General features: G+C 34.9%; 1 protein-coding gene across 6 annotated transcripts in view; it reads left to right on the top strand.

Annotated features, from left to right (window-relative positions):
- Positions 1-24,409, top strand: part of VPS13B (vacuolar protein sorting 13 homolog B) — a 425,154-nt gene that overhangs the window by 199,048 nt on the left and 201,697 nt on the right. For all 6 annotated transcript variants that reach the window (XM_056483011.1, XM_056483012.1, XM_056483014.1 and 3 more), the window contains exons 21-23: positions 1,498-1,645; positions 12,608-12,735; positions 21,171-21,405. In XM_056483011.1, coding sequence (XP_056338986.1) covers positions 1,498-1,645; positions 12,608-12,735; positions 21,171-21,405 — 511 coding nt within the window. The remainder of the gene's footprint in view (positions 1-1,497; positions 1,646-12,607; positions 12,736-21,170; positions 21,406-24,409) is intronic.

The following is a 24,409-nucleotide window of genomic DNA, read 5'->3' as shown; positions in this document are numbered from 1 at the left end:
AAGTATTTCTGTGGTGTAAAGATTGTTTTTTTCAAAGATGATGGAGATTTTGATTGTTGTTATAACTAGAGGGTATGCCAAGGTGGCATGTTACTGTATTCCAGAAAAACTTTCTAATGCTTTTGGAGACAAAGCTAATGGCTGTACATTCAGAGGGAGGAGGAGAGATGAGAGTACTGTTTGTCATTGAAATTAGTGTTTTGTTATTAACTTTGCATACCACTGTATATATAAATAGATTGTTTTCACTGGAGTAGGGTTAAATAGTTAATTGTCTTATTTTAATTTACTTTTATAGTGGAAAATGGTGAAGGCATTTGGAAGCCATTCTCCTTCAATTAAATGATTTTTCTGTTTGTTTTGGGGATTTGTATTTGTGCAGATATTGCACACTGCTTGATTCAGTGATGTGTTTTCTATTGGAGAAAATTTACAAGCACATTGCCCGCCTCACACGAATTTGTTTCCCACAGAGATTCCTAATGCAATGTGTGAGGTTTCTCATTACACAGTTATATGGATTACATTTTCACTCCAATACGAACAAAATTAAATTACACAAAAATTAAGATGTGTGTAATCCTAATGTCTGATCTTTAGAGAAAGACTTTGTCATCTTTAAATGATAACCGTCTGCAAAATCAGTGGTAGAAATACTCTGCTTTTGTCAACTGGCATGCATCTGCAGTTTACATAGCAGCTGATGTTACAGCAAAATGTTAAGAGCCAACTGTGTAGCAACATTGAGGATCAAATTGTTTTTAATAATTTAGTCTTTCCTTGCTTGCATTAATAAAAAAGTAACAACAAAGCCAATAGACTATTCATTTGTTCCAGAATCCATGTGGATTAATACACATCTCTCCTTTTTAATCTTAAAAGAAGAATGCAGTCCTTCAAACTTAGTTTTAATGCCTATGGTTTTGTATTTCTGTATATGTCAGCAGTTTCACATTTTGAGCAGTTTCCCATTTATTGATAGCTTGAAAGTCACAACAGTTCAAAATCAGTAGCACTTTAAATATAAGTTAAATCTTATATTCAAAATGTTAGGAAAAAGCTTAATAATGTAGAAATATCAATACAGCCTATCTTTTGAAGTTTAATGAAGGTTAATAAGTGTCTTTGGGTCTTGACATCTGACTAAAATTTTCTGGTTTCCATTAAACATTTAGGTAATTATTTTCCTTTGGTCATCAGCCAGGTTTATTCCTATGGTTTTTGGTTGGCTAACAACCATGGTACTCTTAGTTGGTTTTATTTCACTTTTTTTTGTTTTTCATAGAGCTTTTCCTCAGGCTAACAGGACTGAAAAATAAAGAATTACAAGTGCAAATATGAGCATTTCATTTGTGCTCCAATCAGTGTTTCAAGTTGTCTTCTATACATTTCCAAATATGTAGTTTAAAACATGTTTCTCATGACAGTGCCATAATTCTATGTTAATGTGTTTAATGTTTTGAGTTTTAGTGGTTCACAAGGTACTTCTTTTTCCAGCAGTCTGTAGGAGCTGTTCCGCTTGGAGTGTCAGTAACCCGAAAGAAGGAGGATGAAGCATCAGTTGGAAGTGCACCTTTGCCAAGGCAGCAGTCAAATCAAGCCTCTGAGTATGCCAGCAGTCCTGTCAAAACAAAAACAATAACAGGTATATCACTTATTGGAACTATCCATCCTGCATTTGCAATTTCCCTCGCTAACATGCTGCCACAACTGAACAGCATCAGCTGTGCAAGTACAGTGGAACAACTTTCAGCTTTAGAGAAATTAAAACTTTTAAAATTAAAAATAATCAAGTGTATACTTTTCAAATATGTTTTTATTTTTATTCTCATTTTTTGTTTAGTACTGCCTCTGGGGCCCTGATAGTCTAATGTAGCATATTTTCTAAAATGAGATAAAGGAGATCTGCTTTCAGTAGAATGTTTGCTATTCCCCTTGATACTTAGTCCATAATTTTGTCAGACTTCACACTGTTATTAATGTCTAATTTCAGTCAGTCTCTTTACATTGCTTAAAGTCTGGCATCTGTGAAGTCGAGATTTGTGCATAAACAGTTAAAATTTACTGTTTTCAAAATCACTCACCATAGAAAGTGCATTTGTTGGCACTTCTGCTTATGAAGTTCAAGAAACTATTTAATTTAGGAGTATTTTCTGGCCACTTAAGAGTATAAAGTGAAACTTCATTACCACTAATCAAGATAATAACATGGTTTTCTTGGAATTTCTAGTGTATTTATTCATATGGTACTGTCTGCAAGGAGTAAAGTAGGTGATCATCCAAAAAAAATTGCTATCCAGCTGAGACTTTTAGTGGTCCTTCTGAAATACGCTGAGCAAAGTCTCTTCCTTTTGCATTGATTTTTATTTCCAGATTATCATGAAGCACTTCAAGATGTTGTCTGCTGAAACTAAGATTGCAGTCTTGTTCATTAGTGATAGTTAAATGCTATTTTGTGATTAAAAGGGGCTAATCCAGAAAAGCTGTTTGCTGAATATTAGTGGGTTGTCGAATTATCACTGGTAAGACAGCAGTTTGATTTTGAGGACTTCCATTTCATTCATGAATATTCTTAATTTTTACCATTTATCAATTTATTTTTGCAATTCATTTATGCATTTCCTTTATTTTTGCCTGTGATGAAATGACTGTACCAAGCATATTCTTCTTTTAACTGTATCTGTCAGCTGTTCTGCTTTATCAACATCATAAATGGTATGATTTGTTTCTTCTTGATGTTAATTCTACTTGTGTCTGCAAAGCACAAAGGTTTATTTCACTAGAGAAACTTTCGTTATTTTGAATATTTGACATTCAAATCCAGCTATTTGCATGAATAGATTCTAGATTCGTTTTTCTTAATTTATTTAACCAGCTTATAAAAAGTAGCCTTGTAGCTTGCTGAAATAGCTTTGTACTTGGATTTTGAAAACTGGTGTCCCAGTCTGGTACCTGCTTAGCATAGTCGCCCTTTTAGTTCTTCAGTGTTTGTTATTCTTCAGTTTGAATATTATCTTTTCTGATCACACCAGAATATTCTACTAAAAAGAAACATTATTGTCCAAAATCTAGAAATGCCGTGAATGCCAGTTTTGCTTTTTTGGGAGGTTTTGTGTGTGTGAGAGAAAGAATAAAATAAAATTATAAAGTATAAAAAATGTCATAAAAGCAAAAGTGGTGTTTCTGTGCATCTCAGCTTCTTCCACCTTTTTACTTTGAGGTCAGTATCATGATCTGTTTTCAGTTACACGTTGCTGCAAAATGAAAATTTCATTTGTAGATTTCATTTATTATCTGCCACTTACTTTACTCATCCAGTTTGTCCAATAAGTTTAGCCTAGATGCTGAGGATTTTTTTGAAATTAAGTAGATATTTGGCCTCTCTAGAAACAATTTTGCAACATAGAGTTTGACACTATGAAATGAGAGGTGATTCTGCTAATTCTTTCAAGTGATAACATTGACTAAGAATTTTCTTTTTTTGAATTAGAAGTAGTCTTCTGAGGAAGAGACTATTGAATTTGGTTTCATTAATTTTCAACTGTTAAAATTGTTGAAGAATACTTTTTTTTTTTCAAGTGAAGCTAGATATGCATATCAGAGGGTCTGCTGGGTTTAAGAGGCAGAATGCCTGACCCTACTGGGTTGAACAGCCTGTTGTCATGGTTTAACCCCAACCAGCAAAGCAGTCACTCACTCACTTCCCCAGTAACAGGATAGTGGAGAGAATGGGAAGAGTAAAACCTGGAAAACTCATGGGTTGAGATAAGGACAGTTTATTAGAGCAAGCAAAAGTTATGCACGCAGGCAAAGCAAAACAAAGAATTAATCCACTGCTTCCCATGGGCAGGGAGGTATTCAGCCATCTCCAGGAGAGCTGGCCCCATCACGTGTGATGGTGATTTGGGAAGATGAGCTCCATCACTCCACACATCCCCCCTCTTCCTGCTTCTCCCACCCTTTGATCAGTTGGGGTCGCCTGTCCTGGCTGTGTCTCCTCCCAACCTCCCATGCACCCCCAGTTTCCTCACCAGGGTGGCAGTATGAGAAGCAGAAAAGCCCTTGGCTCTGTGTAAGCCCTGCTCATCAATAACAAAAACATCTCTATATGATCAATCCTGTCTGTGTTCAGCACAAATAAAAACACAGCCCTGTAGTAGCCACTGTGAAGAAAATTAACTCTACCCCAGCCTAAACCAGCACACTTGTATTTTAAAATGTTTATGTATTTGTTATATTCTGGAGATAAAATGGTGGGTATAAACCAAAGTATTTGATATTTATGTGCAAAAAGTGTGAGTAAAAGTATAGAATTAATGCCAAAGAGCTAATGCCTTGTGTAGTAGTGAAAACAATAAAAGAGGTGCTCTCTATCTGCTTCAGTCGACCACACATATATCCCTTAATTAAAAAGAGCCATGTCCTGCTGCAGTGCCATACAAGCTTGTTCTGTGTATAGTTTCCTGAAACTCTGTGTGATGTTGAAATCTTTTCCTGTAGAGGTTTCTTATGCCAGGTTTGTCAAAAATGGCTTCGTAGTGGAAATTTCAGGGGACAGTAGAAGCTAACACATATTTCGTGTCACCAAAATAAAAAGTCCCTGATTACAAAGGCACAAGTTACAGAAGTCAGAACAGGTCAGATGGATGCAAATTTTGAGGGTGAAATCTCATTTTCAGAGAAGTTTCAGTGGATTCTTTCTTTGAAAATTTGTTTCTTTACAGCTGTATAATGTGTTGGAACATAAAGAATGAGTGACCAAAGTTTATTAAACTAAAAATAGATGTCTTTGATTCTTCCTCCTTCTAATTTTTCTGGGTCCCTTGCTCCTACCATCTTTCACTGTATTTCCTCTCTTTTAATTTCACCTACTTTGTCTGAGTTTTCTTTCATTATTTCTGTCACCTTTTTGGAGTGGGAATACCACACTGATAATAGATCTAGGACATCTAATGTTACCAATTCTACAAAGCATTCTAGGTAGAGGCAATGAGCCTTGTATACCTTGTATTTAATAATCATCAAGGCTATAGCTACATATGTTCTAAGTTGTCAGGAAACTGAGATCTTGCATTGATAATATGCACATATGCATGGTCTTTGCTCATTGAAAGAAATTTTACCTTAAAATCATGCTGTTTAGGTGGTGATTTTGAATTAATTCAAGTCTAGCATGATCTCAGCACTCACTGCCTTGAGAACTGCTAGGAACAGAGTCTATTACTAAATCAATTTTGTTGGTAATAAAAGCTGTAAAGTTATTTCAAACATTGATCTTGATTTCAGTTTATTAGTTAATGGCTGCTGACACCTTGCCAAAAATGAAGCATGGGAAAAGAGCAAAACTACTATCTATGTGGTATCTGTCTCTGAAAATCCAGGGTTTCTGTTCTGAAGTCTCAAATTGGAGTTGTTTATAAATCTCCTTGACCACAGAGGCTTCACAACCAGAATAAGATAATAGAATATATGGTTTAAATCTGATATGATGTGGCTGTGAACAAGGAAGGGAATAAAGAATATTGAAGAAAAAATTACATCTGTTTTTCTGTCCACTCTCTTATCCTCTCAGCTATTCAGCAGTTCCATGTTTGTTCAGTGATTCACAGACCTGTAGCTGTGCATAGAGGCAGAGCTCTCATGTCTGGATAAGGGCAAAATGATTGCAATATTTGTGTGTAATTCTGTAATATATGTAACATGCTTATACAGGAAGACAGCATGGACCCAGTAGATGAATAGGGCAATCTTTGAAAGCTGTCTTGGGCACACTATTGAATAATGATTTAAGCCCAAGTGTCTGTTTTCACACATTCAAGACGTGTGCATGTTCATTACTAAAGTAATCTGTAATTTCCTTTCATATTTATAAAATTATTATAATTATTTTCACCATGTTTGAAAAATACAGCATTTTTCATGATCAAAGATGAAATTGGGTGTGGGGATTTGGATTTTTACTGAAATAAAACTTGAATTGCTTGTTAGATATTTAGTATAACTGGAATTTCTTGGGGTTTATTGGAAGTGTTAGTAATTCAATTTTGAAAGCTTTACTGAAGGAATTCTTAAAATTCCTTCAAAGGGTACATGAGATATTTCTGAACCACTATTAAATACTTCTGCATAAAATTGAACGAAGGACAAGGCTTTAAATTTAGACACATCTCTCTTTTATTTGGACCAGCTGATGCCAGACTAACTGATGTTTTTATTTGAAGCTTTATTTAAAGTTAATAAAGTTTCTACCAAAAAGTTCCAGTGCAGCAGAATAGGACCTGTACTTAGCAAAACTGGATGCAGTTACTGATTTTTGTTTGTCTTAAAGTCTAAGTAGAATGCATTGTTAGATTCCTGCTAAAATGAGCTGTTGGAATGCAAAAACCTGGCAAATGTGAGAGAAGTCTGGCTGGTGAGAAATCAATGGATTATCTGAAGTATTTGAATTAGTAGGTCAGTATTTCTGCTCAATGAACTGAATGATTATCGTTTATTCATGCCTACTATGAAATGTATGACTGATGATTAATTTGGGAAGATGAATGAAATTAAACAGATGCTAAATAGGTTAAGTAAAATACTTGAAGGAATAAAAAATCAGGAATTTAAATCTGATGCACATTTACTTAGGGTGCCTGAAAATACGAAGATTTTCATAAATGTACTTTAGTTCTTAGATTATTTGAAAGAGAGGTGTCCAGGCACAGGTGATTTATAGAACGTTTGAAATGTCTAGACAGTCACATATCTGTATCAAAAATGGATTTTTTCTGAGTTTTGTCAGCTAGTAAAATGTTTAACATTTTTGTTATGGTGGCATAATTTCTTCAGTACTCTGTATGGATTTCAGAAACATTAGTAACTCAAAGCCAATATAGTGTATCAAACATTCTTTCTGTATGAAGAAATTCAGTGTTGAGAGAGAACAAATGCTTGTTCATTTTTATATTATAAGACTAAGGAACTTTCTGTGTATTTTTAAAAAGGCAGAGTACTAGGCAGAATTCCACATTTATCAGAACTTAGTGCAGATCCAAAAGCTGAAATTCTTACTTCATGGTATAAATTGTATTTGGAGTGTAAGTGATACTAAGATAAATTCGGGTGTGGACATTAGATATGAACACACAAATATCACATTTTTGTAATTACTAATCTAGTAGCACAGTTTGGCCTCTGAATGGCTGGTTTTGATTTGTACAAAAGCGTCAGTCCTCTTTTATTTTTGTTTCCAGAACTAAATAGGTATTTTTTGCCAGAAGTAGTGCAGCAATCATTAGGAATTTGGTGGGAGAAAATGCTGACCATAGGCATTCCCTAGCCAACATACACTTTCACACAGAGAGATCCTTTCTTGTTGCACAACATTAATATCACATTTGTCTTTGTTTATTGACATATGTTAAAAGCCTCTGTGTTTTAACACTTGCTCTACTGTTAACTCATTGGGTGAGCACACAAATTTAGTTACTACACCTCTCTGCTGCCATTTCCCTGCAACTAAGGGACTCATTCTCATAAGGGACTGTGCCTCTCAATTATTATATTGATAAAAGTAATATATTATCTGCACTGATAATAAAGTAGAATGCAAAAATGCTCAAAGGCCAGTAAAGAAATTATTTATGAAAAGACTGTTCTGTATGCTGCCAAATATGTCACATATTTTTATAAGCTTTAAAGGACTTCCTGCTGTCATTTAAACACTGCTTTTATTCTCAAACTGATGGAGAGTGTAAACTTCAAAAAATAATTAACATAGTCTATTTTTAGAATATGAATAATTCAAGAATCATTCATCCAGGAATGGGAGTGTGGGGAATAAATTGTCTTACAACACCTCAGAAATAAAACATGAATATTAGTGAAAGACTTCTGAAGGGTACTGATGGTTCAGAAGATATTGATAAATGCAGATTTGAGCTTCTCTGCATAGTTTCAATTAGCTGCTGCTTTGATTAACTTTGGTGGGAAAAACAGTGCATTAAGAGAGGAAGTATTTTTAAAAGAATTCCTTTGTGCTTTTGCAATTCCTTGTATTTGTAAAATGTTTTAATGTTAAATCACTGAACAAAATTATTTAAGGGACGTGTATTATATTGGGAACAGAATTTCTTTGGCTGTCATACATATTTACACAAAAGTGTGGATGATTTGTAATGCCTTCAAATATCTTTATAAACACATGCTTAGTTCTGTTGTGTTGCAAGTATCAAAATCCAGAAACTTCTGAGGAAAATTGGAAGGCAAGGCTACTGACAAACAAACTTTTATGCAATAAGTTTCACTGAATATTTACTTCTATATAGTATTATACACAAAACCAAAAACCAGCTGATTTACAGAAATTTGCAGGTTTTTTGAAGGTAGTTGCTGTTTGAGGTTTAATTTGGTGGGTCATTTTGGGGATTTTTACATATGAAGAAAACAATTCATCTTCTGTTAGAAAAAAAAAAAAATTAAAAAATTATATAGGCCATTTTGGTTTTTTGGGGTTTTTTAAAGTTTGAATTTTCTCCTCCACAGCATTTTGATCTCATATCTAATCCTTTAGATCCCTTGATCAGTTCCTTAGGGCATTGCATTTGTTGCAAATACCTTAGTATTTTTAGGTTTATTTTTTTCATGGAAAGACCTATCTAACTCATGAAACTGAATACCTGTTAAAGAAATCCTACTGAATACTTTGACTCCATGCAGACCACTTCCAATTTTAGTAGAGGAACGATCTTCTCAGAGAAAGAGTGATGTATTGGGACAACACTTTCCTCTGATTTCTTTTTTCCTTTAATGTGTTTTGCTGTCAAGGCCTCTTGGTAACTGTGGTCAGTCTGTAACAGCCTTTTCTTCAGCTTAGCTCCCTTCTGGTTCTATGACAGATGATGTGATGTTGGAAGGAAAGCTTACCCAGCCTTTTGTTGAGGTCATGGGACAGACACGTGTTGGGTAGGGTCATGAGATGTGATGGCGGAGAGAGTCCTGCTGCCTGCCTGGCTGGCTCTGGACTGTCCTGAAGGAGGAGCACACTGAGCTTTTGGGCATCAGTGAAAGTGTGGATTTGCCTGCAGCAGGATAACCTTTTCCAGCCAGAAAGAAGCTGCTGCTTTCTTAATGCATGAAGGATCTGAGCACACAGTGGGACAGGAAAAATGAGTCCATTTTGTGCCAGAGATTGAGACCTGATAGGTCTGTGCCACACAGAAATCAGGAATAAGGTACCTCCCTTTTGTTTAATTGCTAGCTGTAAGAGAGGAAAGCATGAGGCCATCAGTGCCTATAGATTATCAATATTCTTCAACCCTGTAGTGCAAGTCTCTGATGTGTGGGTTTTTTCTGCATTGAATAATTTGAGGAAATGTTCATTTGTCCCAAACTGCACCTCAGAAGTTTTCTTTTCCCTTTTCTATTTCTTAAGTCACTGAATATTAATAGCATAGAGTAGTGTCATTTTCACAAAAGTTCTTTTTATTCTCAAAACTGGATCAAAGTTCTAAAAAAAGTAATTTCCAGTAGGCTAAAAAACACAATGGAGACAAATGTCTATATAAGAAAGATACCTTTAACTGGAATTTATACCTTTAAGTCTTGCTTGATGGCATCTCCTACAAAATGAGTACTTTAATGATTAATTTTGCAGGAATGCCACTTCAAACTCCCTCTGTAACTAGAAATTGCAAAATGAGTTATGAAAAACGCGTTTTCAATGAGTCCTCCTTTTTTCTGAAGAAGTCTGTTCATTACCAATGTGCTCTGAAATTGGTAAGTGTGGCAGCTTCTGTGGGATTGATGTGGTGCATATGTTTGCAAAAGCACCAGTTAAACAATAAGGGACTAAAAGATAAGAGTAGGGGCATTTTATGTTCCTGTACACTGTCTTTTTGTTTTTTAAATTCAACTGATATAATCTGAAGCAGTCCCCACTCCAGTGGGATTTTTCCCCCCCCATCAATTTGGAAGTGTTTCATGCAAATCATATTTTCTTTCTAGCTATTGCTGACTGGCACCTGGGTTGAACACAGGACTGATTACATTGCCAGAAAATGTTTTGAGGTTTTCAGTTCAGTAGCTAAGTAGCATAATTATTTTAGGAAATTGCCTTCATATTGAGACAGATGAGGGTGATCCAGTCTACATGTCTGCTGTAGAAGGCTAGCCAAACACACATGGTAGCCAACCATGACAGTGTCTCAGCAAGTGTCATCTCCTGATCTCCTTGTCTGATAGGGAATTAGGACACTTGTTTCCCAAAATCCCTTCAGGCAAAATTCTGAGATTTACAGTACAGGAAAAAAATATTTAAAAAGTACTACTTTTTCTTTTTTTGATCAGGAGTTGCTTCTTTGCTTGTTTCTTCTTTCTACTCTGACATACTTTTTATTCCTTTTCTATTTTCCATGGTTTATGGTTGAATGGTTCCTTATCTGTCTGTTGGGTTTTGAGACTCTCTTTTTTTTGATCTCTTGGTTGAACTTGAGGGGTTATAGCAAAGCTGGTTTTTATCATGGATATTCCTGGAATTTTACAAATTTTAATTGCACATAAATGAAGAAGAACATGAGATACTTCAGTCAGCTAATTTTATTTTTAATTCACAGATTGTTATTTCTGGCTATTCTGCTAATTGAGAGAGAATCAGAACTGTTTGTTTTCCTGCAAATAAAATATGAGAGATTGGAACAAAACCTGGCTTTAAATCCCACTCATGAGGGATGCATTTGTTGAGTGATGTAAGATGCTGATAATCCCTGCTGAATGCATTAGAATATGTAGGTTTACATTGTATTTATCTGCTCATCCTGAACTCAAGCATCCTACCTGTGAAATTCCCAGTCTCACAGTGACTTTGTACGCCATTCTCATCATTACCCACACTTGTGTTGTAGAGTTCTGTGCTTCAGTGACTCCTATTTTAATATTTCTTGGTACTCAAGCTATTCCTGATTTTACATTGTGGTTTATGTGTAGTGTAGGGCCTGGCTACACAGAAGACTGCACAGAGGATGGTATGAGTTGAGGTGGGGTAATAAGTTAAAGGAGAGCAGCTATTCCTTGACTAATCCCTTTGTTTTAACCTAATCCATTCGTAATGTGGATGGCAGACATGCTTCATGGCATAAAGCTGTCCATGTGAGATGTTATAAAACAGCTATTGCATGCTGCTTCTCCAGATGGACAGTTTACATGTTTGTCTCTCCAGAACAGCTGACAACAAACAATCCTGAAATGTCACGCTTTTTACACTCTCATGATCCAGTTTTCATTCCATATCCTTCTAACATGTCCATAATTGGAGCCAGGAATCTCTGAGAGGACTAATTACACTGCAGCCATAAAAATCCTTTTCAATCTTTTGACCACCTCCCTTTCTGAATCTTTGGATTCTCCATCTGTTTAATGAAGTGAACATTTCTCTTTAAGATGATTGAAAATACTATTTGTTAAGTGATTTTTTTCTGATAATATTATTGAATTCAAACCTTGATAGGGAAAATGTCACAAATTAATTCATCCAGTGACATTAACATTGCATTCTCTTGGCCAAAGTTCACCACTTAGATGTTTCAGTTTTAAATCCATGCAAAACCTTGCATGTTTTATTGCATTACTGAAGAACCAGTGATGCATATCAAGGACCATTTATTTTTGTTTTCCTTAGTTCAGTTGATATAATAATTTTATCTTAAGAACTTTTCTGTAATTTTCATGCCACGACTTTTCCTAGATGTAGAATTGGTAGACATATTTTCACACACTGATTACAATTTAGTTTAAGTCATGGTCTCTTTATAATTTATTCCTGCAGTTTTGTCAGCTCAACAACATGTAGACCAAAACTAGAAAGGTTAAATAAACTGACAATAGTTATGTGTGTATCTCAAAACATAAGGTGGAGGATATTTTGTAAAACATGTCAGAAGGAACTGTGCACCACTCACAGTCCTCTTTTGAAGTTCTAGTGTGCTTATATTTAATTTAACATTTCTAAAATCTTTTCATGTTATTAAATAACTAACAGTTTAAAGAAATGTCTCTTTTTATTAGAAAATATTGAATTTTGCTGAAATATTTCATACTTTATTACCTTAAAATTTGACAAAGTAAGAAGATAGTTTAATTTTTATGCCTTTTTTTGGAAGCATGTTCAAATTTTTTAAGGGAATTTTTCAAAGAAAACAAATTAAAGGCTGTTATTTAATGTGGTCTGTCATTTCTTACAGTTTTAGAAAGGTGAAACCTTTAGATGACGCAGCACTGTGTGTGAAAACCTCTTGGATTTCAATTGCACTGTCAAATAGGTTATCACACTTTGAAAACTGTCTTAATTTGTTTGAATGAAACATTCTTCATAATATTTTCTTAGCAGTTCTTGTTGAAGAAGTTGGAACATTTAATTTTATTGTATTGTGTTTCTCACAAGGCTTAACTGGTGCAGATGCATTGACAAGTTTAAAACTAATACAGACAGATTATTATTTTGTGCATAGTGAGATATACACAGTGAGAGAAAGAATTTCAGAATTTAAAGTAATTGTTTTTCTTTGCTATCAGTAACTAAATTATTTACTTAGATATTCTTTTTGTAACTGAGTTTTTTTGTTTGCATTAGAATCTCGTCCTCTGTCACTCCCTGTTAAAACCATGCTGAACTCATCTGAAAGCTGCAGAAGTCCTGAGGAAAGAATGAAAGAATTTATTGGAATAGTGTGGAATGCAGTTAAGTGCCTTACACTTCAGGTAAGATGAAAAGGAAGTGAAAAAACCCTATGTGTTTCCAAACTTTATGATACTTTTTATGCATCCTAGTGCTTTTTATTAGAGGGATTTTAAAGGAGCTCCCAAGTTTTATTGTCTTATTTCAGTAGCTTCAAAGTCAGAGAGAATGAAAAATAAAGTAAGATTTTGGGTAAATTAAGCAAAGAATACTTTGGATTTAAAATATTAGGTTTTGAAATACTGTTTTGTATTTAAAGGGAAAGATCCTTCAAAAATTATATCATTAAAAATTGCTTGTCACTCTTTTCTGTGTTATAAACACTGCAGTTACATTTGCACAATGCTTTCTTTTCTAAAACTATTTGAGGGAAGTGTGTATAATAAATAATTTCCTGAGATGTATGATGCAATTGCTGTTGTTACACAGTGAAGGCTTAGAAGCTTACTTGCCTACTTTTTCATGAAGGGCAAGGAGATGACTGCTGGGATTAAAGCTTTTTGGTTTATATTGTTCTGGGTTGTAGCTGCTGATCAGTAATAATAGAGTTTTCAGGTAGCAGTATAGATGCCATATTAGGAGTCCAATGTTAAGGTTGCAGGAACAAATTTTACATGGCTTAGAAGTTCTAGAATTAGGACTATGTTGTTCCCAGTACTTATCAAGTCCTTATTGAGAAATTATTCTCATTTAGAATTATTATAATCTGTGCCTCATTCTATGAGATCAGTATTTTGTGATATACAAGGATATAGTAGCAAATTTTTTTAATTAAAAAGAAATCACAAAAAACTGTTAAAAATACAACTTTTGGCAAGTTTTTTGTTGTTACAGAAAGTAGTTGTTGAGTGCTTGTTCCTTCTTCCTATCAAGAAATATATTTAATAATATGCAGGCTCATCCCAGAACATGTGTCTGTATCACTCCTCTGTCATGTGTCACTCCTCTTTTATGTAAAGAGTACTCATAATTCACAGTTTAAAAAAGTTTAATGTTCCACGTTTTGCCAGAACAAGACCTTGAGACTTGCCTCCTGATTGCAGAACATAGTGAAGCTGAGATTCTTTCCATTACATCTGTTTAGTTTTCAGCCTTCTCTTTCATCTTTGTTTCATGAATGTTTTGCTTGTTTTCCTTTATTTTTTAATATTCTCACCACTGAAGATTAAAATGTCTAGATAAGAGAGAAAATTTGTAACCTATTTGAAGGAAGTGGTGTATTTTTGTTATCTTTCTAGGTGGTTAGCACAGTGAGACTCTATAAAGGTTACTTACAGTTTGAGTCATAATAAAAGTGATGATATAATAATGACAACAAAGAGGAGCTGAATCCTTTATAAAGGGGGAAAGCTGAATCAGGACTATGATACTCTGGTCAGACATTTTTCATGGTATGCTTTTTTGTGAGCAACCAGCAAATTGAATTTATTTTGAGGAATGGGTAAAAATACTAACCATGAAGTTTGTGTGTTACTAGGTAGGAAAAAATGGTAGTGTTTCTTTCTGTGGTGATGAAAACTGACAGTAATAAGCAGGGTTTGTCTTAAAAAGTAATTTTTAAATACCTTGCTGCTCTGACCTAACATACAGTAAAGGGCTTATACTGGCAGAGAATCTTTTGTATTGGGTACTTTTTCTGGTGTTTGAGGTTCTAGATTTATTTCCTTTTTACACTTGAGGTTTTTTTTGGTAGTCTACTTATGCTTTCTATTTTCATCATTATGACAATGAAATGATATTTTTAGTTTCTATCAGTGTTGAAATTAATACCCCTATGAATTAATACAGTAGCTTAAATACTTTGCTTCATCTTTATGCTTTAACTGTACTTTGTAAGGCATTTGCCAGTATCTTCCCAGTAGCTTATTACAAGTTATCAGAGAAACATTTCAACAGAATCCAAGGAAGCACTGCAGGAAAGTTCGAGAATGTGCAGTAGTTATTCTTTGTGAAATATGAAGGATTTATAGATATGTTTGCTGTTCTTTTTATTACTGTTAATAGTCCCTATGTCTAATTTATTTAATCATAGTTTTCAAGACACAAATCCCATATATATAGCTTCTTTCAATATATATATATATTCATCTATATAGTTTCTTTCAATACCAGCCCAAATGGGAAATTTGTGCAAGTCAATGTATAGAGGGTAAGAAAATGAATATTATGACTCTGTATTGCAATTCAAGCACATTATATTTATTTTATTATACATAATGTGCATTTTATTAAAAATATATAACTATATTTAAATGATAAGTTCATACAGACTTTCTGTACTATTATTTGGCATGAAAAAGGGAAATTTCTAGAATAATTTGTCTGGTTAAATGCTGGAGCACTTAGACTCTGTGGCTTTTTTACTAAAGCTAATTTTCATGTTTCTGGATCTTTTGGTTATATGATTGTAAAACAGAAAAGTCTGTAGTTGTCGTCAGATAAAACTGAACTTCATAACTTAAAATCATCAAAGGATTATTCTTTTAGTGGAAGTAATTGTGTTTGGAACCAAAGTAACTGGAAAGTTTATTTTGGATCCAGAGCTGGTACTTGCTTAGCCCTAGCCCTGGCTTGCTTCTTATAGAATATTGCATGAAGGTTTTATGCATTGGAGTTGTGGTAACCTATTAGTATTTAAGGGAAAAGACTTTCATATTTAATGATAAAAAGTTGGTTTATTATTTAGTTGTTGTAGGATTTTATATGCAGCCTTGAAGTCTTTTTGGCAGTTACACTGTGTAGGAGGGTAATACTCATTTTTCATATGTTCTTCATACTAATAGTTGCTAAAATTGTGAAGCAGTATAAACACAATTATTTTTAATTGGCTGTTAATGCTGAATTCCATTGAGAACAATGAAGGATCTGTATTAAAAGTAAATTAATTAATGAGTAATGTTGTAACAAGTGCCAACTACATAAGAATGCAATTGTTACATATAAAACTCAGGTATGTTGCATGCCTTTAAATATCCCTGAATTTATTTGAAAAAAAGTAAATCCTTTTCCAGAAACTACTGAAGATTTTGTTCTCCTTAATGCATATAACTTGTAAAAATTTTTGATAAAGTACAACATTCAAAGGCAAGAAATGGAAGGATAGTTTTGATAAGAGTTCCTGTTTTTTGAACTGTGTTGTTATCCAGGAGTCAGGAAGAGATTCTGTGACTTGTAATTTAGCACTTACAGTTCTCAGCACTTATTTGGCAATAATGAGATAGGATTATTTCTTAAGTTGTTTACTTACCACAAACCAACAAAAAATTATGTTCCTGGTAACTAAATAAAACCTTTTAAAAAAGGTTTAAAAGCTTTCTTAGGAAAGAACTGGAATACTGTGAAGCACAATGACACTGTTTTAAGTGGTGAAAGAAAATGTATCTGATCTTTATTATGGTCATTTTAATGTACAAGTATCCTACTCTCTTATTTCTTTTACTTATGTGTTCTGCTTTCCATTTATAACGTTTTTACTTTCGTCTACCTTCAAAACAAGAATTTCAGTTCTGCCTTTTAAAATTGTAACAAACACTGCATGTCTGGCACAACTGCAGATGGTCTAAATGGTAGAATGAATTTGGATGTTGGAGGCTGGGCCATGGTCATACAATACTGAGAGCACCAGAACCCACACATGAGATGTGTAAGCAGTGGTTCTTTATAGATTGGGGAGTCATTGCAAGATGATATTCTGTACCCAGAAAAACACATTGCCTTTCTGCTGAGAGCATCTTGGGGTTGGTGACTAATTCAGAGAGAGGCAACTTCCTTGGAGGGACATCCTTATGCAAGTGTCACCTGCTAGAAAATCTTCAGTGCCTCTAATTGTTTTATATAGCTGTAAAATGTGAGTTATGAAAGGGAATCTTCTTAAGTTCTCACTATCGTGAAAGGCTTGATCAGCTTGTCCTTCTTCACTGATTTTTGGAAAGTCATTGGCTTTGTTTTCTTCCATGCAACCCACCCTCCTCAGTTGGGAAGACCTTTATTTCACTCTTCTCTCTAGGGAACAACATTCCTTTTTATAAAATAAGAATTAAAATATTCCAGTAACTTAATACTTTCTTTTTTATACAAGAGTCATTGGACATTTTGAGGCTTACGTGTTTGTAAAAATGTAGAGTGTAGAGTTATGCTTTACTTAACATTTCAGAAGTAGAAGGGAAAATACTGCTTGCTTCATTGGTTATCATTAGTGTACATTATTTAGCATGTATAGGCCTTGACATAATAGAAATGAAAATAGGGGGTGATCCTGTTTCAAGAATGTAATAATTCGTTCTCTTTAACACATGAATGTGTTCAGCATTGGCAAACGAACATGTTGCTACCAAAACTGAAATCAGATCCCTGAAACAGAAAGGATGTTGCCATGGAAAAATGAAGTAACACTCAGTGCAGCTGTGAAGCATTAATGAATAGGATATTTTTTTAAAAGATCATTTGTGTTTGGTGTGGCTTGGAGGGTCCCAACCAGATGGTTTCCATGAACAGGATCTGACCCCCAGCTTGAGGACTTCTTACTGGCAGATTACTTCATTTTCTTTCCCTTGGATTGTCAGATCCTTACATTAATGCAAGATTTACTGCTGCAGATTTATATTCGGTTACATAAATCAGTCACATCTTACATTAAATTCAAAATTTTAGGCACACAGTTTAACAGTTATTTAAAAAGTGTAAAAAGATTTATATGATAGCTTTAATATATGCTATTGATGTAGTTTAATTTTAAGAATTTGGATTACATATATTTTGAAACACTTTCCGATTGGTGAAGCAATCTGTAGCACACATTCTCACTTTTGTCCAGCATATAATTCCATCATTTTGGGTGCACTCTTCCATTCCTTCACTGGAACTTGTAAGTAGGCAAATTTCCAAATTCTGTGAGTTACATGTACACAAATTCCATTGAAATTGATAGTTGTGAATCCGCCTCTGAGAAGTTCAACAGGTGCAACTCAGTTTTGCACTAATTGGGCCCTTGTGCATTCAAGTTGGTAATTTCTTGTGTGATTATAATCATTGCATAATTTGCTCAAAAATGTGGAATTTTGCCATGCATTCATTGTGTTGGCCTTTGAAATCCTGCAGAATGTTTTGCAAAATTCGTTAATCATATAAAACTTTAAATGAAACACAGGTAAGCCAAACATATCTGTAAACAATTCTGTAGTGTTACATATTGTCAATTTTTAGCAAATCCAGATTTAGGATCGTGCTGACTGCACTGATCTGTCATGAGTGAGTGATTTAGAGTAGCTTAAATAATCATCATCAAAGGCATTAACAAAGGTGATTTTAATATGAATACAAAAAGATGTAACTTGGTGCAGTTCAATAGCAGGGTTCACTCTATCATTTACTACATGGTTGAAAAATACAAGGGAAATTTGAATTGGAATAAATCTGGCATTGTTTACATGGAGGCCAAAGATGGAGAAGGGTAAGGTAACCCAAACGCTGAGTCATCAAATTCAGACTGGACCTCCTTGCTTGCCAAATCTCTGATGTGGCTTAGATGCAGCTGGATCTGATCTGGACAAGTTTATATCTAAGAGAAGAAATACAAAGAGTAAGGAAATCCTTCCACTGAGTCATGAGGTTCACAGTAGATCCCCTTGCTTTCTGAACTCCTGAGCTTAGGTCCAATCTTAGTCTCAGACTTTGACAACAGTCTGTCTAAAAGAATCATGTACATGGATTTCATTAGTATTACTTTAGCATGCTATCAACAGGTTACTGAGGATCTATTGCAGTTAAGGGATCTCTCTTCCTTGGGTTGCAGAAGGAAGACTCAGTCTCAGATACGGAATCCCAAACATTGGAGGGCATCCAACCTCAAGGGGAGAGTCACTGGTGTGCAGTCCAGTTTCAGTTTAGGAAAAGCTTGAACTGAGCTCATCCAGAGATCTCTTGTTCGTAGAAAGGCACCTCTGCCTCTCAGAACAACCTTGAAAGGTGTCCCAGCTCAAGGGGAGATCACTTCTGTGCAGCCATCCTGCCTGGCAGGGAGAGCTCAAAGGCAGTTCACTTAGGCTGTCATTGGCTTGCAGTGAAATTGCATGCAATGGAAAGGGTGTGCAAGAGACTCCTTGTACCCACAGCTTTCTTGATTCTTTCATAACTAAGCCTTGGAAAAAACAAATTCAAGTGTTACTCACATGATTAGACATTGGGTCACTCTGCTCTTTGTGGGGTTTCCTGGAGTTCTTGACCTCAGGAGCTCAGGTCCTTACCTCATCTAGAGCTTGTACTGATCTCTTGCTGGTCTGGTTAAGGGGGGGTGAATGTATCCACCACACACATGGAGGCCTGATGCTACCATTTAAAGCCCACCAAAATTCATGGTCCAACTCCCATTCATTTGTTTGAATATGAATAACAAAGAGCTGCTTGTGTAAAAAAGGGAATTTCCATCAGGAATTTAACGGGGTGAAGCTGTTGTGATTCTACTTCAGTATTCTTGATACAGCAAAGCAAAATAAACAAAGTGTGATCAGAAGAACTTTCCTTCAGTACAAAGCTGTATGAAACTGCAAATGAAATGCAAAAACTCTACTGAGTATTGAGATCACTTCTTGAGAGTGCTTTGTAAAACATGTCCTATAGATCCTGCTGCTGGCAATGTAATGAAGTATAGTATCTCTTCAAGTTGGTGGAATTTTGGGATTATTATTACCACATGGTTTGTATATCCAGGCAGCATTTGATGTTAATCGTCGTAGATGTGTATATATATACATACATATATATATATGTGTGTGTATGAAGAATGGGTGATTTTTATAAACTGTTTACTCAGCAAATTCATGGATAAAACAATAGTTATACTGATCATAAGTTCTTTTGTCATCTATTTATCATTATCCCTCAATGGCTTGACCTGCAACCTATTACTAATAGACCAGAAAACGATCTAATGTGTCACTGTAAAAATCTTTGCAAATTGACATAAAGACTAATTTGCCATTAAAAAAAAAATCCAAATCTGTTACATCTGTAACAATACACCCTAGCTTTTCATCCAGTATAAATAAAGTACACTCTGCAACCTTGGATCAATAAACTACTTATCAAAGATGTAATTAGCTTCATTTTACAACTCAAACAGTTCTAAATCCAGAAACAAACACAGACTTCATGAACCAATGTATTTATTTTTGCAAAATTCTACTTATATTTTTCTGCAGTGAATTCTTGTCAGTTTGTGTAAGCAAAAGGGTACAAAAATGCTGAAATAAAAGATGAATATCTGTGTACTTACTAGGCTGGCAAAGTACTTACAGTGCTGTAGAATTCCAGCCCCATTACAAATCATTATTGAGGTCTTGAAGCCTAGTACCCTCCAGAGGAGAGCATGAAGTACAAGTCTTGGTTACTGCTTTTAAGCTGTGCTGCCTTAATGATGTCAAATCGAAAGTGTGTTATGGAGGTTTGCAGCAAACAAATGTTTTATTACAAATAATATCTTGTCCAACAATTTGTATGCTAGGCTTTTCCAAGCAATGTGAAAGAATGAACTGAATCATAGCTTGTGTTTGCTTAACAAAGCATTCAAGTGTGCAGGCTGTTGGAGTGTTTTGATATCCAGGTGCCAGAATGGTATTTGTAAGAGCCAAGGAAGACTAACAGTCCACAGCTTAGATCACCTCTGAGTTAACAAGTTGGGATGAGCTGAGTTCTTGGTTTGGGCTCGCTCAGCCTCTCTAGAAGCTCCTAAGAAGATGGCAAAATGGTCAGACATGTTCCAGGGCAACAGCATTGAAAATAAAGAACAAAAGATGTTATTTCTTATGAAACCATATTAATTGCTTCTGATTTGCATTGAAAAGTGTATAAAAACGGTACAAACTGCCAACTTTATTACTATCTTTCTCTCTTTGTTCAAGTATACACCTCTTCATTTGTTTAAAAGTCAGTTTTTTCACTAAAGTTTGTGGTTTTCATAGTTTTTCTAGTGATTACATTTTTTGTACATGTTCATTATGTTGCTGATTAAGTAAAGGTAGAATTTTCCCCGAACAGTTCTTTATAGAAAGTAGCAGCATATAAAATATTGGCTAGTTCTAAAGACTTAGCTATTGCTAACCAAAGCTAATGAATGGCAAAAAGTGGAGGGCTTTCTCATTCAGAACGTTTTCTTGCTCAATTGCACTTGTAAAAAGCTGTTGAAATGTAGATATATGTATGTTCACTTTACATGGCAACACCTTTCTCATGAATTTACACAGCAAAAACATTTCTTTTTTCTCCCCTCCCATAATCATAATTTACCAGCATATAGTATTTTCCAGCATTTTGCGTCATCTTTTCTCTTAATTCAACTAAAAGTTAAAACTGTTTGCAGTCAGCTCTGGATGAATAACTTCAGATTTTGTACCAATAAGATTACGCCACAGTGAGGGGGAAAATAATCTATTTCTGAGAATCTTTCTTTGCTTTGTTTTTTCAGCTTGAAGTGCAGTCTTGCTGTGTGTTCCTTCCCAATGACAGCCTGCCTTCTCCAAGCACTATTGTGTCGGGGGACATCCCTGGGACTGTGCGGAACTGGTACCATGGGCAGGCCAGTATGCCTGGCACTCTTGTCGTCTGCTTGCCCCAGATAAAGATTATGAGTGCTGGACACAAACACATGGAGCCATTGCAAGAAATCCCATTTGTTGTGCTGAGACCCATCCTGGAAGAAGGTAACATGATAAACTCAAAAAACTTTACTCTTTGGTTTCCATTTCTAACTGTCAGGAAAATGATCTTCATTTTATTTTGAAAACTTCTGATTTTATACTGCTTTTTTAGCAGAATATTATATACTATGTTATATATTATTTATATTAATATTATGTTATATATTGTTAATGTCTAGAAATACTACTTAAAAGGTTGGCCCCATAGAAATCAATGTGGAACTCATGATCAAAGAGCTAGTTCTGTGATGTTTTGTATATTTGAAATTGAAACAAATTTTTACCTTCATCAGTTTTGTTATTCAAGTTATTTTGTAGCTGATGATCTTGACACAACAGGAAGCGACAGTAAATTGGAAATTCCAAGACAGAATGGAGACAGGTTAAGAAAAACTCATCCTACCAAGGTCTTGGATGTAACATTCAGACTGGACATTAGTTAAACATTCTTCACTTGGAGGGTGGTTGGTCACTGGAAGGAGCTTCACAGTTAAGTGGTCATGGCACTAAGCCTGTCAGAGTTCTGGATGCATCTGTACAGTGCTTTTAGTCATATGATTTAATCTTAGGTAGTCCTCCAAGGAGCAGGTAGTTGCACTCAGTGATCCTTATGTGTCCCTCCCAGCTTGAGATATTGTATGAGTCAATGTAAAATAAGAAAAGAAATTCTTAAGTGTAGCAAACTGACAAAAGAAAAGAATGAGACTTTAATGGCCATTTTGATAGGCAACAGTTGTTAGGAATTGTAGCAAGGATTTTGTAGAGATTTGAAGGAAAAAATTGTAAAGATTGAGAAGTAGAGTAGTTCTTATTTGACAAGCTAATATGTGATAGGGGTTTGAGTTTTAGCCCAGCTTGAGGGAAGAATCAGCTTTTGACATTCTGCAGCTGATCAAGGAATGAAAGGAGGAGATAAGCTGAAAAGTTCCTAGCAAGTGAGAATAAGTTGCTTATGTTCAATATTTTTTATTGTGTTTTGGATTTTTTTAATAGAGCTCTTAGAAATAAATTTTCATAATAAATGGTAAATGGATTTGCAGCAGTGTTCTGAAGAAATACTGATATAAAAATCTTGTTCCATATAGATATGAAAAAATGTATACTGGAAACAGGTGAGGCAAATATTCTGAACCATCCTGAGTCTTGAGTTTCAGGTTTGTTTTAATGACTTCCATGACAGCTAGGCTCAACCAAGTTTTGGATTCCATGGAAATGTCAGTTTTTGTGGTTTAACCCCAGCCAGCAGCTCTGCCTGCACACAGCCACTCACTCCTCCACCCTGGTGGAATGGAGAAGAGAATCAGGAGGTCAAAAGTCAGAAAGCTTAGGGGTTGAGAAAAAGACAGCTTAAAAGATAAAGTAAAATCTGCAGGTGCAAGAAAAGCAAAACAACAAATTGATTTGCGACTTCCTGACAGTAGGCAGGTGTTGCAGCCTTTCTGTTTGGTTGGTTTCTTTCGTTATTTGGAGTCAGCTGACTAGGCTGTCTCCCTTCCCAACTCCTCGTGTGCTCCCAGTTTACTTGCTGGTGGAGCAGTGTAAGAAGCAGGAAACACTTCAGCACTGTTCAACAGTAATTAGAACATACCCATATTACCCACAGTTTTCAGCACAAATCTAGAACAGCACCATATCAACTACTGTAAAGGAAATTAAGTCTGTCCCAGACAAAACCAGGGCATTGGTGTACAGTTAATTCATTGTTGTATTCTCAAACTGTATTATTTAGAAAGAATTTTTGCTGTTTTGTGTATTCATTGTAAGATGAAGGAAGGGAGATGCAGCAATTGTTCCATTGCTTTTGTGACAGCATTTTCTGAAAAAATTATTCTGTTTTCTGTGCATTTACTGCTCAAATACCAACAATTTAAAGAGTATAAAAAATCATATTAAAGAGCTAGTCCTGCTCTAGCCATCTGAAAATTGTTTGGATTTATAACATTGTGTTTCTTCTCCCTTTGTTCTGCCACTTGTATTGAACTCTTCTCTTTTCTGTATTTTACCTTAACTCATGGCAACAGAAATAAAATTGTAGTTTTTATTGTTAAAAGTTACATGCTGCCAAATGAAAAAAAAAAAAAAGGTTAAAAGAAAGAGAGAAAGGTATATGTGTTTTTCCTAATAACTTTTGGTAGGAATTACCTTATTTGCTAATCATAGTGACAGATAGAAGATAAATTTAACGGAAGTCTTTTGTTTGTTTTAAACTGACGATGTAATTTCAACCATTTATGAAAGTAAGAAGTTATTTGAGTTTTGTCAGACCCAGATTTGAAGGAAAGAGCCTAGTGAGAGAAAAGAATCCCCCTGGTTGGGATAAAGCCTATGGTAAGGAATTTATTTGTGTGTGGCTTTCTGCTCTGGGAATAATGCCAAACAGAAGTTCTCACAGTCTTGATATTTTTGATTCTTTAATGGGGCCATTGCCTTCTCCCATGCCGAGACTCCCTCCTAAAGAGATTATTTGAAAGTTTCTTCACAGCTTTAAAGTCACCTTCTTTGCTTCTTCCCCTGTAGAGGTAAATAATTTTTATAGACTTGCAATGTCAAAGTCTCTTAATTTGTTCTGTCTTTGAACAAGATTTCAGGGACAATCTGCCATTCTTCAGACATTTTGCCGTCTCTCAGAAATTATGTTTAGCTAACCATACTTTTCCTGGTAACCTTTTTTTGGATCATTCTTTCATTTATAAAGAAGATATAAGTAAAAGGCTTTTCCAAAAGGATGTGTTATAACTTTTAAGAAAGCTATGTGCTCACTGATATATTTTTCTTGTAACATGAAAGACTAAAAGAGGACACAAAGGGAACATATTCCTACTGTCATTTGGGAATATTTCAATTGCTGACCTCCATATGTCAACATACTGTAAAAATATCTTATACACTATCCCACAATCAGGTCTTTCCATTTGTTTACAGAGTTTTGCTGCATCTCAGAGGTAATTTTAGTTGGTAGAAATGCTTAAAAGAACATTTTAAGTACTTTTACAGTACTTTTATTCAG

The sequence above is a fragment of the Oenanthe melanoleuca genome, chromosome 2, assembly GCF_029582105.1.
Source record: "Oenanthe melanoleuca isolate GR-GAL-2019-014 chromosome 2, OMel1.0, whole genome shotgun sequence".
In the NCBI taxonomy this organism is placed as follows: Eukaryota; Metazoa; Chordata; class Aves; order Passeriformes; family Muscicapidae; genus Oenanthe; species Oenanthe melanoleuca.
This window is presented reverse-complemented; position numbering and strand designations above follow the sequence as displayed.